We start from the raw sequence: 20,178 nt of genomic DNA on the forward strand, positions 1-20,178 counted from the left end.
TTTTGACGTTTCGAGGGGCAAAAGGCCTTTTTTCTCGATGATTGATGATGATGATAATAAAGGCGCGAAGCCCCGGTGTAAATAGTACCGGTAGGTTGGAAAGCACACTCTAATTTCGATTTATATATATTGTCGTCGCGGTTGAAACCCGAAGTTTCCCCACACCCGACAATCAATTTTTTTCAAAATCCATACGTGAAACCTAACGTCGGACGTAATGCGCTGGACAACGGACCTGGCCCTCGGGTTTCCAACAAGTTTATTAGTGACAAGTAATCAATGATTACTTTCGATTTCTCTGAGTAATCATGGTAATCATGGTAATCATGGTAATCATGGTAATCATGGTAATCACAAGTAATCATGGTAATCAGAAGTAATCATGGTAATCAGAAGTAATTATTAGTAATCCGAGGTAATCAATGGTAATCAGATGTAATCAATGATAATCCATGGTAATCAAAAGTAATCAAAATAATCACAAGTAATCATGGTAATCAGAAGTAATCATTAGTAATCCGAGGTAATCAATGGTAATCAGATGTAATCAATGATAATCCATGGTAATCAAAAGTAATCAAGGTAATCACAAGTAATCATGGTAATCAGAAGTAATCATGATAATCAGAAGTAATCATTAGTAATCCGAGATAATCAATGGTAATCAGATGTAATCAATGATAATCCATGGTAATTAAAAGTAATCAAGGTAATCACAAGTAATCATGGTAATCAGATTAATTACAAGTAATCACGAGTAATCACGAGTAATTAATTGTAATCTTACGACAACCGCAGGTAATCATGAGTAATCAAGAGTAATCTTGATAATCAAAAAATAATCATGGTAATCAGAGTAATCACAAGTAATCATGAGCAATCACGAGTAATCACGGGTAATCAATTGCAATCATATGGTAATCACAGGTAATCATGAGTAATCACCAGTAATTTTGGTAATCAAAAAATAATCATGGTAATCAGAGTAATCACAAGTAATCACGAGTAATCACGGGTAATCAATTGTAATCATATGGTAATCACAGGTAATCATGAGTAATCAACAGTAATCTAGGTAATCAAAAAATAATCATGGTAATCAGAGTAATCACAAGTAATCACGAGTAATCATGAGTAATCACGGGTAATCAATTGTAATCATATGGTAATCACAGGTAATCATGAGTAATCAACAGTAATCTAGGTAATCAAAAAATAATCATAGTAATCATGGTAATCAGTGAGTAATCAGAGTAATTTTTTCGGTAGTGACAAGTAATCAATTTTGTTGGAAACCCCTTGTGGCCCTCTATCCAGCGCTAGGGGCAAGACACTGTGCAAACGAGAGCAACTCTGAGAATTTCTGAGTAACTCTTTCTGTCGATGATCGACGAAATTTGTTGAAAGACATCCCCAAAACTGCAATTTTCATTCAGCACACGCAACACTTTGCAGTTTGACATTGGTGCCAGATCACACTTTGGCATAAATGGGAGAAATTCTGAGGAACTGTGAGGAATTCTGAGCAACACCTCGAACACAGATTTGCTCTCGTTAGATCTGTCCTGCCCCTAGATCCAGCGCACTGTGCCCGACGTACGTCCGACACACGGTTGAGGAGAAAAAATGATTTTCGCGTGTCAAAAATTCCGATTTTCAACTGCACAAACAGTACAGTGATAAAAAAAACCACTCACGAGTGAATAGGACGCAATCAGTGAAGTACTAGATTGAAAGTAGTGAGCTGGATTTTTGTATGGTGAGATGATCAGTTCTTCATTTCTGCAATGAAATGGTGCAAACAGAGTGGGTTATATGGTTTCTTGCCTAATTTGATGCTGTTTGAGCAAAACTTTGGGTAACTGTGTTGTTGAAATTGCAAGAAATAAATACAGTGGTTTTTCGATTTTGTCACGGTTCTATTTAATCACGCTCCATTATATCACACTCGATTTTAGCACGCCATTTTTTTCGATTATATCACGCTTTGGTAATCGATATAAATATCGCTAAGCATATATTCCAAACTATATAGGATACATGAATCGTCATAAGTAAGATATTTTGCACATAAGATTATGGTGCCATTGGTGACAGACCGGACACAGGATTCGATTAACTAGAGTCTCATTCCCATGCTTTGCTCTGCATCGAGTCCAGTCTATATGCGTCAATTCCACGCGTTACATTTTCCATCAGGGGTCTCCAGTTAGCCTTTGTGAGTAAGGTTTTGGATCACCAATTCAGAGACGGCGGGTTCGATTACCATTCCGGTCGGGAACTTTTCTAGACTTTCCTATGCATAGTGTATAATTGTACTTACCCCACAATCTAGGGGCAAGACACTGTGCAAACGAGAGCAACTCTGAGAATTTCTGAGTAACTCTTTCTGTCGATGATCGACGAAATTTGTTGAAAGACATCCCCAAAACTGCAATTTTCATTCAGCACACGCAACACTTTGCAGTTTGACATTGGTGCCAGATCACACTTTGGCATAAATGGGAGAAATTCTGAGGAACTGTGAGGAATTCTGAGCAACACCTCGAACACAGATTTGCTCTCGTTAGATCTGTCCTGCCCCTAGCCCACAATGTACATATTAATTTTTTTTGTTTATATTTATGTGTATTTTAACTTATAGCTAATTCTACACTTAAAAGTACATATTCATGCAATGACAGACAAAGAAAGCCCTTCAATTAATAACTGTGGTAGTACTCAAAGAACACTAAGTTGCAGAGAGGCAGCCCTAGTTCCATTGGGAACGTAGTCACAAAGAAAAAGTAGAATAAGAAAAGGCTTTTTCCGTTAGAATCTTACTTTGATTTCATTTTTTTTTTTTGTATTTTAATTATTATTAACGAGCTTTACAACCCCGGGCTCGTTCATGTCGGGACCTACGATTTCACTTCACTTCTGAAGGGATAACTAACATTTTGTAAATTTCTCGGCTTTTAAAAGTTGATATGTTGTTCAATTAATGCCAACCAGCATATCGAACGATCAGAAATTATAGACAGAACCTTTGAACTTCGAGACAATTGTACAACAAAGCGTAACGCGGCACCATCGCAAAAATGTCAAATTTTGATTTTTCAACAAGAAATTTCCAACCTTCTGTAAACACTTTTGAAAATGTTAAGTTCCCAACGATAGATTTAAGCAATTGTCTTTATTTTGCTGTGTAAAGATTGAAAGTCTACAACATATGGAAACATCGTTCCATCAAGTTCAAAACTATGGTGTAGAAGTGCAAATAATACCTCCATTATATGACCTTATTTACGGAGACATTAAAAAATAATTACATACAAGAATATTAGACTTCCATTACCGGGTTTGATATTTTGTTCGTTTTTGTCTGATTTTTTTGTGTGCAAGTGTATTTTGATTAATAAACGCCTTCGAAAAAAAAAATGTTTCAATTATATCACGCTCCAATATATCACGCGAAAATTTTTTTCATTCGTGATATAATCGAAAAACTACTGTAATACAACATCACAGTTACCCAAACTTTTGCTCAAATAGCATCAAATTAGTCAAGAACTCATATAGCCCACGCTGTTTGGACCATTTCATTACAGAAATGAAGAACTGATCATCTCACCATACAAAAATCCAGCTCACTACTTTCAATCTAGTACTTCACTGATTGCGTCCTATTGGGTTGTTCAGTGAATAAAATATTGCTATTTTCTATAGCCTAATCGATAGAGCTCATTTTCTTGCTCATTTTACTAAGTATACGTGATTTTGTTGGATTCTGTAGTGTTCTCACGGTTTTCTTTTAAATGCCCACAAAGATTCAGTTTTTTTTGTTACGTTAACAAACAAGCCACGTTCACAAAAGCATTGATACAATCACTACAAATTGAAAATCTTAATGAACTTACCCTTTCGGCCAGTTTATTTCCCATTCACGCAGCTGCACAAAATCCCACAACTTTCCCTTTTCCCGACACTTGATTTCCTTTACTTTTCCAACAATAAAAACACCACATATTCACAATATTCTTACATCCAAAACAAGTTTATTCGCCGGTGCAAATTGTTCTCACTCTGCTAACAACACACTCTGCCCGTTTCTTCTATCACCGTCCATCCGCTCCAAAATTCGTTCATAAACTCACGTCCGCTATGCCAGTCACTGCTCTTCGCGTCTTCATCGTCATTCGTCTTCTTTTCCGTTCATCGTCATGCATCGAGATCGAGCAGAAAATCCCATCGGCGTCGACGATGGGATTTTCTGAGACATAAAATCCGTGATCACGTCTTCCTTCGGATAGGAAGTAAAGCCGTAGGTCCCGGCCCATGTGTTGATGGGTTCGATATGTAGGGTCCTCAGGTGTGGTGGCTGTCTCCCTGGGGCGTCGGAATTTAAGGCTTAGCTCCTAGACCCAGCCGACGTAAAACACAACTGGCGCCGAACGGTGCTAGTTGGCCAGAAAAAAGAAGAAGAAGAGATCGAGCAGTCATCGCAGCGCGGATGAGCTTTCCGAGTACGCCTAGCTAGTGTGCGTGCACTCCGAGATCCAAAGCTCGTGTTTGGTAGATTGTTAGAGCTGTGCTGCAGGTACGGTACACTCAGACAAATGAGCGTGTGTTGACTACGTATTTTTGAATCAATTATTTTTAACCCGCATTCATACACTACAGATTCCAATAGCTTTGTTTTGATGGTTAAAATCACGAAACAGTTTCAATTTTCGTGAATTTAGAATGACACTCAGCCAAATAACCTTAAGATTTCCATAAGGCCCAACTTATGAAACGGCCTTTAAATAATTCATATTAAATATTAAATTTTAATGATTTAGATGAATTTCATAAGGTCAGTCTATGACGTAAAATCGTCTCACAGCTTGGATTTTATTCATGTTTAGCAACATGGTATTCTCAAGCGTCGGTAGCCGTGTGGATAAAACACGGGCTCGGCGATCCCGACGTTCATGGATCGAATCCAGTCTGCATCATTTTGAGATTTTTTTGTTCTTTTCATAAGTCTATCTTATGAAATTTGTCATTGCAAGCACGATCAATTTTCATAAGGTTTTCTTATGTCATCCATAAGAATTAGTTATAGCAAATTTTCATAAGGTAAATATTTCGATGAATTTCGCTAGTTTTTTTCGCTGAGTGGACAGTTCAATCGATAAAATGACAGTTCGACCCGAACAAAAAAATTTCCCATACAAATCAAAAATACATTTTTAAAATAGTTCCTGCACTCCAAAAATTATGAAATTTTGGATTTCGACTATTTTTTGTGTGGAGAATCCGATTATAAAATATTCCGGATACCCCTAAAGAACCCAACTGGCTTCTTTAGGGAAGATTCAAAAATTACGTCCATCGTTTTTCGGGATTTCTAGACCCCCCCTCCCCCCTCTGTCACGCAGTTTCCCTATACCCAATACACGTACTGTCACACTTTTCTAGACCCCCCCCCCTCCCCCAAATGATGGACGTAATTTTTGAACGTTCCCTTAGTGGTGTTGAGATATTATGTTTCCAGTTCAAAACCGAATTAGCGACATTTTTTCTTTGACTTCCGCTGCTTTTGCCTTGCGTTAAACACAATGTCGGAAGTGGGGCGCTGTATTGTACACCTGGTGCTCTATACAGCGCCCCATTTCCGACATTATGTTTAACGCAAGGCAAAAGCAGCGGAAGTCAAAGAAAAAATGTCGCTAATTCGGTTTTGAACTGGAAACATAATAATTCCATATTCGGAATCTGCATGCCAAATTGAGCCGAAATCCAAGGTGTAAAAGCAAAAACGGACGATTGTTGGGACTGTTCCAGGCACGAACGTTCTGAACCGTCGTGTTTGATTAGGCAACACCCGCTAGCTGTCGAAACGTTTCGGATCAGCTGATCGTTCATTTCATGAATGAAAATTTGAGATTGAAGATTTGAGCTCGGTGTATATAGCTTTCCACAGACAACCAGACGTAACACCAATATTTTTTCATGAAAATCCATCGCCTAGTTCACACTACCCAGCCAAGACACTCATCTGGTAGAAATGTTTCACTAAATTGACGAAACTTGGGGGATCGATGAAGAGAAATCGATCATGTTACTTTCCCCCAAGCTTTCGCCCTTAAGCGCAGTTTCGAGTTCAAAAGGAATCGCTCAAGAAACTTCTTGAGCGATTCCTGGCAGAAACTTTCTACGGTGACGGCCATTTGAATTGTCATTTCTTCGCAACTGCGTACCGCGATGGAAGAAAAACGGTTTCTTGGGCGATTCAGGCAAGGAATTTTCCATGCATCAAGATAGGCCGAGAAATTCCTTCTGAACTGCAAACAGCGCTTTATTTAAGGTGAAACATCAAGAAATGCCATTGCAATTTTGAATACAAACTTTGAAGGCACAAATCTTACAAACGAAAGCATCGAACCAAGCCGCACTTGATTTTCCTGGCTTTGCTCACTTGCAAAAAAGAGGCAGCTTTTCCAAATCAAGCGCATTTGTTTATGAATTTTTAAGGTTGCTCCTCTTGAAAACGTGAGTAGCTAGGGATCCAAGTCGGCCATTGTGGCTGTGCTGGCACCACTGGCGAGGGACCACGAACCGGTAATTAACAAGCGAAACTGGTTGACAATTCACTTTGACGTTTCGATGAGGTACATCTGTCAGGAGGATGAGATAGCGAAAATTGATAGAGATTGTCGCAAATACGAGTTTTTCCAAAATCTTTATTACATATTTCTCTTAATAATAGCATAAAATTAAAGCTTATAGATTGTTTACCAGTGTTGAATTGGAATTGATTTGATTCTCGTAAGTAAATTAATGATAGTGACATGCAGAAAGGATAAAGTTGTTAATAAAAAATCTTATATCATTATCTAGTGTCGCTGGGAAATATAGGCTTAAATCTACTTAAAATTATATAATTCATACTTACCCGGCATAGTGGTTGAATCTAAAACGAATCTTAAAGCTATTGTGAGTATAGTTAACATTGAAACATACATAACATGAAATTAAAACTTGACAAATGAAACTTAGGCTACGAGGTAAACGAGACTACGCACCTATTCCATCATCCGCTGCATGAGGCGATAGAACTAAACTACTTCTTGTAAGTACATTGTAAGTCATTTGCAACATAATTCTAATAAAATGAATATTAGTTTTAGCTTCTACAAAAGCTGCTGGAAAAAATCTAGTGTTTCTGCCACCGGTCCGAACAATTTCTAAAAAAGAAGTAACTGGACCTAACCCCAACGCGATGACGGATGGAAACGTAGATCTCACACTGACTGCTTGCAGTTCCTGTGGGCAAACATCGGATACCAACGAGCAGATGGTTGGCTGTGATTCCTGCAAAGGTTGGTTCCATTGTCGGTGCGTCAATGCCACGGAAGCTGACTTGGCTGAACCGAAGTGGTTTTGCTCCGCGGATGAGTGTCAACGCCAGAAAAAAGGAACCACAAAAAGGAGCAGCAAGACATCCAAAAAGGCTTCTGGACATACGTCGGACTCCGATAAGACGAGTGTTAAATCGGACCGCCAAGTTGGACCGCATCTTTCCCGAATCATGCAAACGTTGCAGAATGAGCAGAAGTCGAAAGATGAAGAGCTGCAAATGGAACGGATCATGAGAGAGAAGCGCATCGAGATGGATCTAGAGTTCAAGAAAAAACGTATGGCAATGGAGAAACAGATGAGGGACAGAGAGATGGAATTGGAGAGGGAGTTGCTTGAACAATCACTCGCACAGGAAAAGGAGCATTTAGACCGGATGAAACTGATGAGACTACAGTATCGATCTCAAATGGATCAAGTCCAGCAGGAGATAAAACAGTTGAACACAACGTCCGAAGCTGATGAAACTCCGAAGGCAGTTGATCGGAATCCAGCCTTTCTGGGAGAGAGTTCTCGAGCGACTTTCGTCAACGCGGATGCTACAAATGTCTCTGTTCGATCGAACTTGTCAAAGTTTAAGCCACTCGCCCCAAGTAAACAAGGTCATGAAACCGACAGCGACGATAGCGATGAGACGTCTGACAGCGAGTCTTCAGAGGAGGAGTCTGCAGAGGATGAATCGGATTCCGAAGCGGAGAAACCAAGGACGGGGCCGTCCAAGGCTCAGCTGGCGGCCAGAAACGGAATTACGAAAAGGTTACCTATTTTCACCGGAAAGCCCGAAGAATGGCCGTTATTCATCGGGGCATTTGAAGCATCGACGGAAGCATGTGGTTTTAGCGAAGTCGAAAATCTTGTCCGCTTGCAAGAGAGCTTAAAAGGGCCGGCACTAGAAAGCGTTCGTTGCCAACTTCTGTTGCCAAAATCCGTTCCTCGCGTCATAAAGAAGTTGCGTCAGTTGTATGGAAGGCCGGAGCAGCTGCTCCAATGCCACCTGGAGCGAATTCGGAAGTTGGACTCACCGAAGGCGGATAAGCTCGCAAGCTACGTTCCGTTTGGCAACACCGTAGAGCAGCTCTGCGATCACCTCAAGATGGCCGGACTAAAGGAACATCTAGTGAACCCTCTTCTTCTACAAGATTTGGTAGACAAGCTACCGTCTGGTGACAAACGCGAATGGGTTCGATATAAGAAGAAGAAGAAGTCTGTGACACTGTGTACGCTTTCGAAATTCCTATCGAAAATCGTAGCTGAGGCGTGCGAAGCCAACGTTTCGTTAGAGATCAAACCAGATCCAAGGGTTTCTGTGTCGACGAAGGCCACCAAAGGGATATCGAAGGGAGCCGTGTTCAACCACAGTTCGTTGGAACCTTCCAATAAAAGCGACGATGCAAGACGGTCACAAAAGCCGTGTATAGTGTGCCAACGCAATGATCATCGTCTGAGATATTGCGAAGACTTTAAAAAACTGCCTGCGGCCGATCGCATCAAGCTAGCGCAGCAAAAAAAGCTTTGCAAGGTGTGCCTCAACGACCACGGGAATGCTGAGTGTAAATTCAAGCTACGTTGTAATGTTGGCGACTGCCAACAACGCCACAATCCGCTTCTGCATCCCCCGCAAACGACGTTAGCGATTAATGCACATGTACGAGTGAACGGTTCAATTCTTTTCCGTATGCTACCCGTTATGCTGCACTGCGGACAAAAGTCTGTGAGCACTCTGGCATTCCTCGATGAAGGTGCGTCGGTAACACTGATTGAGCAGCATTTGGCGGATAAAATTGGCGCAAGCGGCGTGAATCTCCCGTTAACAATCAACTGGACTTCAGATATTTCCAGAACTGAAAGCGACTCGATCTGCACAAATTTATGGATTTCATCCCCTGGAAGCAACGAGAAGAATCTGCTGAAGACGGTGCAGACGGTTCGTGAGTTGCTTCTTCCTGCACAATCGCTTGAATCCCCGGAAATGGCGAAGCGATATGCTTTTCTGCGTGACGTGCCTTTCCTTTCCTATCAAAGTGAGCGCCCAGGACTATTGATCGGGCTAAACAATATCCACGTCATTGCACCTATCGAAACCAAACTAGGTGGACCGGGAGAACCAATCGCGGTGAAATCAAAACTAGGCTGGACCGTGTATGGTCCACAAATGGGAGAAACTATAAGCGAAGCCTTTGTGGGTCATCACGCAGTGAGCAACCGAGCAATTCATGATCTCATAAAAGTGCATTATGCCCTCGAAGAATCGGCGACAGCTGTACTTCAAGAATCGAAGGAAGATCGAAGAGCCCGTGACATCCTGGAACGGACGACGAAACGCATAGGAGACCGTTTTGAGACGGGACTTCTATGGAGAGCTGACGATATAGTGTTCCCGAATAGCTTCCCGATGGCCCTTCGGCGTTTGGAACATCTGGAACGACGTTTAGAAAAAACACCTGAATTGTACGAGATTGTAAGACAACAAGTGATCGAATACCAGAACAAGGGGTACGCGCATAGAGCAACGGCTGAAGAACTGACCAAAATGGATCGTCGCAGGATGTGGTATCTGCCCTTGAACGTGGTTCTAAACCCAAAAAAGCCCGGCAAAGTTCGCCTGGTGTGGGATGCGGCGGCACGCGTCGATGGCGTTTCTCTAAACTCGCAGCTGCTAAAAGGACCCGACTTGCTGACTGCATTACCGGAAATCGTATGCCGCTTTCGAGAGCGACCGGTTGCCTTTGGTGGAGACATCAGAGAGATGTACCACCAACTGAGGATACGCGAGGTGGATAAATCGGCACAGTTATTTCTGTTCAGAGCAAACCGTACAGATGAACCGGCCATCTACATAATGGATGTTGCCACATTTGGCGCCGCAAGTTCTCCGTGTTCGGCTCAGTTCATAAAGAACCTGAATGCTCTTGAATTCTCCAACGATTTTCCAAGTGCAGCAGAAGCAATCATCAAAAGCCACTATGTTGATGATTATTTCGACAGCGTGGACTACGTAGAAGAAGCTGTTCAACGAGCGAAGGACGTAGCATACGTACATGCAAAAGGAGGATTCCAAATCAGAAATTGGGTGTCCAACTCTGAGGAAGTGCTTCACAACCTCGGAGTACAGAAAGTCGTGACCAACGTTCGTTTGACGCAGGACAAAAACATCGAAACCGAACGCATCCTGGGAATCGTATGGAATCCGACTGAGGACACTTTCTTGTTTTCTGCAAATCATCGACCGGATCTTGAGGCGTTTCTCGAAGGCGACGAAAGACCTACAAAGCGTGTCATCCTCAGCTGCGTGATGGGATTTTTTGACTCCCAAGGTATGTTTTCTCATTTCACGGTGCACGGTAAGCTTATTGTGCAAAACCTATGGCGACTGGGTTATGATTGGGACGAAACAGTGAACGACGATACTTGGGCAGATTGGAAGCGATGGACTGCTCTATTACCGTGCGTGGAATCAGTGAGAATTCCACGGGCGTATTTCGGTAGTCTACGATCGGACGAAATCGATTCCCTCGAATTACACGTGTTCACTGACGCTAGTGAACATGCGTATGGAACAGTGGCGTACTTCAGAGCAACGGTAAACGGAACCTACAAGTGTGCGTTAGTCATGTCACGGTCGAAGGTAGCACCACTAAAAAGGCAATCAATTCCCCGGCTGGAGCTTTTGGCTGCTGTACTGGGAGCTCGACTATTGCGCACTGTCGAATCAAGTCATACACTGCCTGTTCATCGACGATTTCTGTGGACGGATTCACAAACTGTGTTAAGCTGGATTCGTTCAGATCAATACAAGTATAAGCAATTCGTTGCCTTTAGAATCGGAGAGATTCATGAATTGACCAACTTAGCGGATTGGCGTTGGGTACCAAGTAAACACAACATCGCAGACGTTCTGACCAAATGGGGCCAGGGACCTCCACTCGAATCAAACGGTCCATGGTTCACAGGTCCACAGTTTTTGTATCAGCCTGAAGAGAACTGGCCAATTCAAAAACTTCCACCGGCCAATATCGGCGAAGAAATGCGAGCTCATTTGCTGTTCCACGACACAGCTAGCCATGTGGAACCACTGATTCACGTTCAAATGATGTCACGGTGGACTCACATCGTCAGAGTGACTTCGTACGTGCTAAGGTTCGCTGCAAATTGTCGTCGCAAGCAAAAGGGCGAACCGATCTGGACTACGAAAGCAGTTGGGAATCATACGAAGTTGTTAAAATCACAATGGTCTCACATCTGCTGGCCGTTACAACAAGAAGAGTTCCAGAAAGCAGAAACAGTGTTGTGGAAGCAGGCTCAACTTGCTGGTTTCCCGGACGAAGTCTGTACGATGAAGCGAGCACAGAGAGCGAATCTAACATCGGCGAAAATTGAAAGAGGCAGTCTTCTGTACAAATTGACTCCCGTTATGGACGACAATGGAGTCATACGTGTAGGAGGCAGACTGGAAAAGGCGGAATTCCTGCCGTTTGATACAAAATTTCCAATCATCCTTCCTAAAGATGACGTCATCACAAGCAGATTGGTTCAACATTATCATGAGCGATTCGGGCACGCAAACCGCGAAACAGTGTTTAACGAGATGAGACAACGTTTCTACGTTCCAAAACTGCGTTCCGTTATTCTGAAAGTGATGAACAACTGCATTTGGTGTCGGGTCTACCGATGCTCCAGTTGGGCGAAGTAAGGAGAAAAGATATGTTGCTTTATTCACTTGTCTGGCAATTAGAGCAGTTCACGTTGAGGTAGTCTACAGCTTAACGACACAGGCATGCCTAATGGCAATTCGGCGTTTTTGTTGTAGAAGAGGCGTTCCAGAAGAGTTTGTATCCGACAACGCCACGAATTTTAAGGGTGCTAGCAAGGAGTTGGCAAAATCCATCAATGACGAATGTGCTGGTCGGGTAATCAGTTCTAGGACTAAATGGACCTTCATTCCTCCCGGAACCCCACACATGGGAGGGGCCTGGGAAAGAATGGTCCGATCGGTCAAAGAAGCGCTAAAAGTTTTTGATGATGGCAGAAAATTGACAGACGAGATTTTCAGTACGACCTTGGCAGAAGCTGAGGACATGATTAACTCTCGCCCGTTAACTTATATCCCTCAAGAATCCGCAGAAATAGAAGCAATCTCACCGAATCATTTTTTGCGAGGCACAGTAAGAGCCGAAGATATGGAGGTTGATCAAGTCGTCGATTTTGCTGAAACACTTCGAGATGTCTACAAAAGATCACAATATCTCGCCGATCAACTGTGGATTCGCTGGTCAAAGGAGTACTTGCCGTCCATTAACCATCGTACAAAATGGTTCGAGGACAAGGGTTCGATTCGCGCAGGAGATCTAGTGTTCGTAGTAGATGGACGCTTTCAGAAGTCATGGACTAGAGGAATCGTCGAAGAGGTGTTTCCGGGATCTGATGGACGAATTCGGCAAGCGAGTGTGAGGACATCTGGCGGCGTGTTCAAGCGGGCAATCACGAACTTGGCAGTATTGGAGATTAGAGACGGTAAATCCGGAACGGCCGGGGGTTCCGCACCGGAGTTACGGCCGGGGGAATGTGCTGGCACCACTGGCGAGGGACCACGAACCGGTAATTAACAAGCGAAACTGGTTGACAATTCACTTTGACGTTTCGATGAGGTACATCTGTCAGGAGGATGAGATAGCGAAAATTGATAGAGATTGTCGCAAATACGAGTTTTTCCAAAATCTTTATTACATATTTCTCTTAATAATAGCATAAAATTAAAGCTTATAGATTGTTTACCAGTGTTGAATTGGAATTGATTTGATTCTCGTAAGTAAATTAATGATAGTGACATGCAGAAAGGATAAAGTTGTTAATAAAAAATCTTATATCATTATCTAGTGTCGCTGGGAAATATAGGCTTAAATCTACTTAAAATTATATAATTCATACTTACCCGGCATAGTGGTTGAATCTAAAACGAATCTTAAAGCTATTGTGAGTATAGTTAACATTGAAACATACATAACATGAAATTAAAACTTGACAAATGAAACTTAGGCTACGAGGTAAACGAGACTACGCACCTATTCCATCATCCGCTGCATGAGGCGATAGAACTAAACTACTTCTTGTAAGTACATTGTAAGTCATTTGCAACATAATTCTAATAAAATGAATATTAGTTTTAGCTTCTACAAAAGCTGCTGGAAAAAATCTAGTGTTTCTGCCACCGGTCCGAACAGTGGCAGTCGGCCAAGTCGGCCATATTTGTATGCTCAGAAGTTTCTCCTTAAACTCAATCTAGGCCAGGGGATGAGCCAAAATAATAGTCCATTTTACGAGCCGATTTTATTAATGAATTTTGACAGGAGGTAGCGTCCAATAACCCGTGAAAATCAATATCATCATCAACATTGTTGTCACTTCGTAAAATGGCTCATTTGGGTAGTTTGGCAATTTCGCGCTCCATCTTATTTACTGCAGAGTGGAGTGATTTGAGCGTGTCCAAAATGATCACCGCCAGTCATTGTTCGATGATGGTTTGTGTGTTGATCTTAAAAAGGCCTTTTCGCGGGAATCACTAAAATTTCGTTCAAAGTGTTGCTTGCGTTGTCCAAAATTACAAGCTTTCTGTTAATTTAATTTAAAATAGTTAAATTTCTCAACAAGATGACCTGCAATAAACACTTCTTCATACTCAAAGGTAAGTACATTTGTGGATGAGTATAGAACCACCAATTGAAATCTTAAATCCCCATTAGATCTCGCCGAAAGCGAGTCCGACGACCAGCTGCAGATTATCACGCTGCGCAACCCGGCCACCGGCAAGCCCACAAAGTACCTGCTCCGCAACGATGATCAGGATCTGTACGAACTCAACTGTTTCTCCGAATCGAACCGGTCTTGGTTCATCAACGAGTCCGTGTGTTCGAATGGAAAAATATTCCTCCCGACGCGGATTGATCCGCTGTTTCTGGCGATCCCCTATCTGGAGAAGAACTGCGACGGCAAAGCGGTTCCGCTCGATCATATTCTCGTCGACGATGAGTTTCCCCACACGAGCCGGCTGGTAAAACCCTGCTCCCGATCCGGACAGCTGGCCTTGATTTCGGACGAGAAACGAGCCGGCGATATTTGCGCCTACAAGTACAACGAAGACAAACTAATGGATTGGCTTCGGCGGAAGTGCATCCGGCTTGAGCAAGCACTGGGAAAGGAGCGGAAATTTTCCCGGTCTCATAATTTCATCAAAGAGGAAAAGGAAAACGAGCGGGAGGTTGGTGAGATGCTACAGTATGCTCATGGTATTGTGTCGGATTATCTGAGCCTGGAACACAGCAAGAAGCTGAGCACTGCCGTGGGGATTCCAGAGGAAAAGGTTCAGAACAAACGGAAATCTACCGCCGAGTTAGAAGTAAGCCAAATTAAAAAGATCAAGAAGGAGGAAATCCACGAGACGACACCGATTAAGCCCGTGGAGAAGAAGGTAAGTGCCAAATCGAAGGCTTTGGCTAAGGCGGCTTCGGGGACGAAAAGTATTGCCAGTTTCTTCAAGAAATAATTGGGGACTGTTGATTTTTATGTTTGCGTAATTGTGGTTCAATCGTTTATTCGCTAATTAACCTAGAGAATAAATTAAGAATAGATTAAGCTACCGGAAATGTTCAATATTGAATTTTAGGGTTTCTCTAGTTGTCCTGAGCCAAAGGCGGAGCTGCAGCCTGCTCCTGCTGTTGGCATATGGCTACCAGGCGCTCCTGCGAAATGAAAGAAAGAAGTCCTTGAATTTACACATATGTGGATTTGTACTCCCAGTGCTTCCGGATTCACTGAATTTTACCTGAGCCCCTTGAAGAATGTTCATTATCACTACCACCTTCTGCTTGATGTGCACCATCCGTTTGAAATGTTCGTGCAGCTGCGGGTCGTTTTCAAAGTTGAGATTCTTCATTTCCACCGACAGCTCGTCCAGCTGTTGGCGCAGTTCCACCTGGCTCAACCGGGCGCCCCGGATGTTGTTCTCCAGATCGTCAATCACAGGCTTGAACAGGCGGAAGAAGCCCTCCGTCAGGATGTCTCTCGTGGGGTTCTCGCACAGGTTTTCCGTGTTGTCCGTGCGTTCCTCGTCGTCGTCTTCAATCGAAGTCACGGAACTGTCCGACCGGTCGTCGTTCATAGTGAGGAATTTCGAACCAGATGCGGAGCTGGGTTGATTTTTGTTTCACCAAAACTGATGCTGCGATAACACAACAAAACATGTGCAACTAAAGTAGTATGACGCATGCGTCATGTCGTTTGTGACAAAAATGTTGTTGCATGAGGGTTGAATGTTGCAAATGTTGCACAACAGGGGTTGTCAAACAGCAGCCGCCGTTATTAACCAATTTTGAATTTCATAAATTACCAAAAATACCGCTTTCTATTATTTCGGGATTCCAGGTGTCATACAGACACCGGCTTCAGCCTCGTTCCACCTTCTGGTACTCCTTTATCGAACCAGCCGTTCCTGGGTCGTATTTGAGCTGTACCTATCACTCACTGTTTTACTAAATGACTGCTCCGTGGGTAGATTTATCACAGATGGTTAAGGTTGTCTACGTTGATTGATTCCTCTTATCTGCTCATTCAACTTCTGGCGTTGTTCATCTGCCACACATTCTGCAAGGAAGCGCTGGATGTTTATTGAAACGCAAACGCCGCTGAATTCTTGAGTTTGCCACGGTTGATATCCGTGCACGAATCCAACGACGAGATATAGCGATCAGAGTCGATGCTTGGTCTTCTGAAGGCTCTCACATTATTGAGCTTTGCAAGGATTTCGCGACGATCGTGCAAATGTTCAATATTTGACAGCACAATGTTCACACATCCAACAACAAAGGAAACAGTGCATAAACAAACCGATTAGTCGAAACACCACCCCACCACCCTCCGGACGGTATCCCGACATTAGCCATCAAGACGGCCATCGAGGCTAAGCCTGACATGTTCAGAATGGCTATGCAGATGTGCCTAGACAGAGGCGAATTTCCGGAGAGGTGGAAAAGGCAAAGATTGGTTCTACTGCCCAAACCCGGGAAGCCACCTGGCGATCCGTCGGCATACAGACCTATCTGCCTGCTGGACACCGCCGGAAAACTGTTGGAACGGATCATTCTGTCGAGGCTGATGGTCTATACCGAGAAACCCGATGACTCTGGTCTCTCGGATAACCAGTTCGGCTTCCGGAAGGGTCGATCGACGGTGGACGCTGTTAGGGCTGTAACCAAAACGGCCGAGATAGCGCTCCAAAAGAAGCGAACAGGAATCCGCTATTGCGCGGTCGTCACGCTGGACGTTAAGAATGCGTTCAACAGCGTCAGCTGGACCGCCATTGAGTGCGCAATACACCACCTAGGAGTCCCGGTTAGCCTATGCCGGATATTGGACAGCTACTTCCAGAATAGAGTGCTAATCTATGACACCGAGGAAGGCGAGAGGAGCTACAAAATCACCGCAGGGGTCCATCTTGGGCCCGGTACTATGGAACGCGGCGTATGATGGCGTATTGAGGCTCACACTTCCACCGGGCGTAAAGCTGGTCGGCTTCGCCGATGATATTACCCTCGTGGTATACGGCGAGTCGATAGAGGAAGTGGAACTGACAGCAACTCACGCAATTGGCATAGTGGAGGATTGGATGAGGTCGAGACATTTGGCACTCGCGCACCACAAAACGGAGGTGGTGGTGGTAAACAACCGCAAGTCTGAACAGCAGGCAGTGGTCACCACAGGTGGATGCACGATCAACTCTAAGCGCTCACTGAAGCAATTGGGGGTCATGATCGACGATAAGCTGAAATTCGGAAGCCACGTAGAATATGCCTGCAAAAGGGCAAGCATGGCGATAATGGCATTGTCAAAGATAATGTCAAACAGCTCGGCAATAGTCTCGAGTAAGCGTAAGCTGCTCGCGACAGTAGCGGTCTCCATACTACGGTATGGCGCCGCTGCATGGTCGAAGGCGCTAGTGGTTAACAGAAACGTGAAGAGACTTGAGAGTACCCACAGGCTGATGTGCCTTAGGGTGGTGAGCGCATACCGCACGGTCTCAAAGGACGCGGTATGTGTGCTAGCGGGCATGATGCCCATAGCTTTAGTGGTGGCAGAGGATGAAGAATGCTTCGAGCGACGCGGCATAAGAGGCGCGAGGCGTATCGCCAGAATCTCGTCTATGCTGAAGTGGCAGAGCGAATGGGATTCCTCCAGCAAGGGTAGATGGACACACAGGCTCATACCGAGCGTGTCCAAGTGGACGAGCAGGCCCCATGGCGAGGTAAATTTTCACTTGACTCAATTTCTGTCAGGCCATGGGTGCTTTAGGTGGTATCTGCACAGATTCGGACATGCAGGCTCCCCCGCATGTCCGGAGTGTGCAGACTGCGACGAGACCGCGGAGCATGTGCTCTTTGAATGTCCACCTTTCGTGGAGCAAAGGTCGAGTATGCAGGAGGTATGCGGTAGAGATATCACGCCTGACAAGATTGTTGAAAGGATGTGTATGGGGGCGGACAAGTGGGACTCCGTTACTTCCACGGTTTCTCGAATCATACTTGAACTACAGAGAAAATGGCGAGCCGAACAACAGCTAGTTGAGTTGGCCCCCCTTCCCCATCCAGGAGCTTGAGTTCAACGGGTAGTCTAAGTACTAGCCAGGACCCGAGCCTCCAGGGGAGAGTGAACAACTTAAGGCGGTAGCTGGTGGAACGCTTACTATTAGAGTGTACTCATGTACGGTCGCCCCCTTCTCGAAGTCATCCCTAACGGGCGTACCGCGAAGGTAAGGAAGAGAGAGAATGAGTTTTTAGTGGGTCGATCCCCACATCACCCGAGGAACCACCTCTTGGGTATCTGTTGCAGATTTTCTCATTCTATAAAAAAAAAAAAAAAACACCACCCCAAAATAACGCTCCGTTACTGGAAAACTGTAGCGGCGACATCAACCAATGTATGGTCCACTGCACGAACTTACGCTGGCCTGCTTTTTCTCACAGAAAATTTGACGTTTGAGAGGTGCAGACACCGCACAAACGTCAAATTTCGTGTGAGAGTAAGCAGACCAGTATAAATTCGTGTAGTAATCCATGCTGAAACCGGTGTGCATATTTTGTGGAGGGACAATTTTGTTTGCCTGTGTGTCGTATTTGGCGCAAGATCGTCAATAACTATATGCATATGCATCACTTTAAATAGAAATGCATGTAAGAAATCAAAGAAAAAAATTATCAGAGCATTTTGGTGATGCATCTCTGAGTAGAAGTTGTTGAGAGTCGACCCCGCTGTGCTGTCAGAAAATTTCAGGCTCAGTGAACTCAATGTTCATCGGCGCACTCGTCTACAGGCCTTTTCATGTGACAGATCCGTGCATGCATTTGTTTACAAAGCTTGAACAACAGCCACTAACAAGAACGTGTCATCTTCATAGAAGAACTGTCAAACGCCCGAACAATCAGCTGATTTAAGACGTCAAATGAAAAGGCCCACTGCGGGCACTGTTTACGAAACATGACATTTTCATGAACATCCAGTGACTAAAAGTTCACTGGATGTTCACCGGATCTCGCCGGATACAAGATGTGAGCAGTGATTTTAGTAAACACGACCCGCAGTTATCGTTTCACAGCATATTGTCAGTTGGCGTGTGACGTCATCGTGGACAAGTTCATATTGTCACCAGCAGGTTCTAGTGTAGAGAAATGCAGGGCAAAAGTTCGCAGTGGGTCTTTCTCTGCGCACGAGTTAAGAACCCAGGCAAACCTGTATGGGTGCACGCTTTATCATGGGATCACACGTTTTATACCCCGGACAGACATGTGATACGAGTGTGGTTCCTGTACAACGGTACGCAGTGTCAAGAAATTTTGAACAAGACTGACTTGAACTGAGAGAGTGACATTAGAGAAAATCGAAATTTGTGTCAGCCTTATTTGAGAAAAGTTACCTTTTCTGTGAAGTAAAAACGTTTCTGAAGATCATGGCTGTCAAATTGTACTTCCTTGTAAACGATCTTGCCATCCATAATAATTTCATGAGATTTTTAACAAGAAAATCAGCCGAATATCTGACCAACTATTCGGCCGAATATACGGCCGAATATTCGTATCGCCGAATAATAAAATTTGAAATATTCGGTATTCGGCCGAAGGCCGAATAGTACTATTCGGTACATCACTATTCGAAATCGCCTATCTAAGAATATAAGTTAATTTTATTGAACATATCTAGCAAAACTTCTTAAAATACAATGTAACCATGACGAATAAAAACTTAGGTAATTTTAAAAGATGATTAAACCACCTAAAAGGGCTAATACAACCGAAAAAATGGTTGAAATTTGATAAAATAACGTTTGTATGTTGTATCGCTATTTTTAGCCACCATCCTCATCTAATGTTTCAACCTCCATGAGAGAAGGGGGGGATTACGACGAGGGATGGGCGCATTGAAAGATCGATTGAAAAAAAAACATGATATTTTTGGTATACTGCATAAGAAATGTTTAACCAAACCCGCTATAAACTCTTATGATGGCCTCTATACTGCCAAAGCATATCACTCCATCTCAAGATAGAGGGTTGTTTAAATATTATGTTACGCAACATTTCACATTATTAGACCCTCTCTCGCAATAACATTAAAGCGGATTTTTTTAAATAAATTTTGTAGTTCTAGTAGACTTATTCTTCTGTCCAAACGCATGGGTTTTTTGTTATAAATGATTTTAGGCACTAAACGTATGAACACTCCCGCTTGCCACTTCTTCGACATATTTTCGAA

At 43.5% G+C, this 20,178-nt stretch overlaps 3 protein-coding genes across 4 annotated transcripts; 2 read left to right on the forward strand and 1 right to left on the reverse strand.

Moving 5' to 3' along the window:
* Positions 1-6,622: 6,622 nt before the first annotated feature.
* Positions 6,623-12,076, forward strand: LOC134286082 (uncharacterized). The gene is made up of 3 exons (XM_062847649.1): positions 6,623-6,963; positions 7,027-7,099; positions 7,152-12,076. The coding sequence occupies exon 3, from the start codon at positions 7,250-7,252 to the stop codon at positions 12,074-12,076; it is 4,827 nt and encodes a 1,608-aa protein (XP_062703633.1). The 5' UTR covers positions 6,623-6,963; positions 7,027-7,099; positions 7,152-7,249.
* A 1,834-nt stretch (positions 12,077-13,910) lies between these two features.
* LOC109432680 (ribonuclease H2 subunit B) lies at positions 13,911-15,037 on the forward strand. The gene is made up of 2 exons (XM_019709057.3): positions 13,911-14,065; positions 14,124-15,037. Exons 1-2 carry the CDS (start codon positions 14,032-14,034, stop codon positions 14,921-14,923), a joined length of 834 nt encoding a protein of 277 aa, XP_019564602.2. The 5' UTR covers positions 13,911-14,031; the 3' UTR covers positions 14,924-15,037.
* Positions 14,938-15,621, reverse strand: LOC109427572 (SNAPIN protein homolog). 2 transcript variants are annotated; one of them, XM_062854888.1, is made up of 2 exons: positions 15,203-15,621; positions 14,938-15,142 (listed from the first exon to the last, which is right to left on the reverse strand). In XM_062854888.1, exons 1-2 carry the CDS (start codon positions 15,536-15,538, stop codon positions 15,107-15,109), a joined length of 372 nt encoding a protein of 123 aa, XP_062710872.1. In that variant the 5' UTR covers positions 15,539-15,621; the 3' UTR covers positions 14,938-15,106. The 2 variants fall into 2 exon arrangements, with proteins under 2 accessions (XP_062710872.1, XP_019558690.2); XM_019703145.3 differs by having other exon boundaries at positions 14,938-15,119; positions 15,203-15,620.
* Between the last annotated feature and the right edge of the window lie 4,557 nt (positions 15,622-20,178).

This window comes from Aedes albopictus, chromosome 2 (genome assembly GCF_035046485.1).
Source record: "Aedes albopictus strain Foshan chromosome 2, AalbF5, whole genome shotgun sequence".
In the NCBI taxonomy this organism is placed as follows: domain Eukaryota; kingdom Metazoa; phylum Arthropoda; class Insecta; order Diptera; family Culicidae; genus Aedes; species Aedes albopictus.

Coding starts and splice junctions, on each gene's coding strand:
- LOC109432680 (XM_019709057.3), top strand. CDS start 14,032: ATGACCTGCAATAAACACTTCTTCATACTCAAAG. Junction 14,066..14,123: donor ACACTTCTTCATACTCAAAG/GTAAGTACATTT, acceptor AATCCCCATTAG/ATCTCGCCGAAAGCGAGTCC.
- LOC134286082 (XM_062847649.1), top strand. CDS start 7,250: ATGACGGATGGAAACGTAGATCTCACACTGACTGCTTGCAGTTCCTGT.
- LOC109427572 (XM_019703145.3), bottom strand. CDS start 15,538: ATGAACGACGACCGGTCGGACAGTTCCGTGACTTCGATTGAAGACGAC. Junction 15,120..15,202: donor ACATTCTTCAAGGGGCTCAG/GTAAAATTCAGT, acceptor TTCATTTCGCAG/GAGCGCCTGGTAGCCATATG.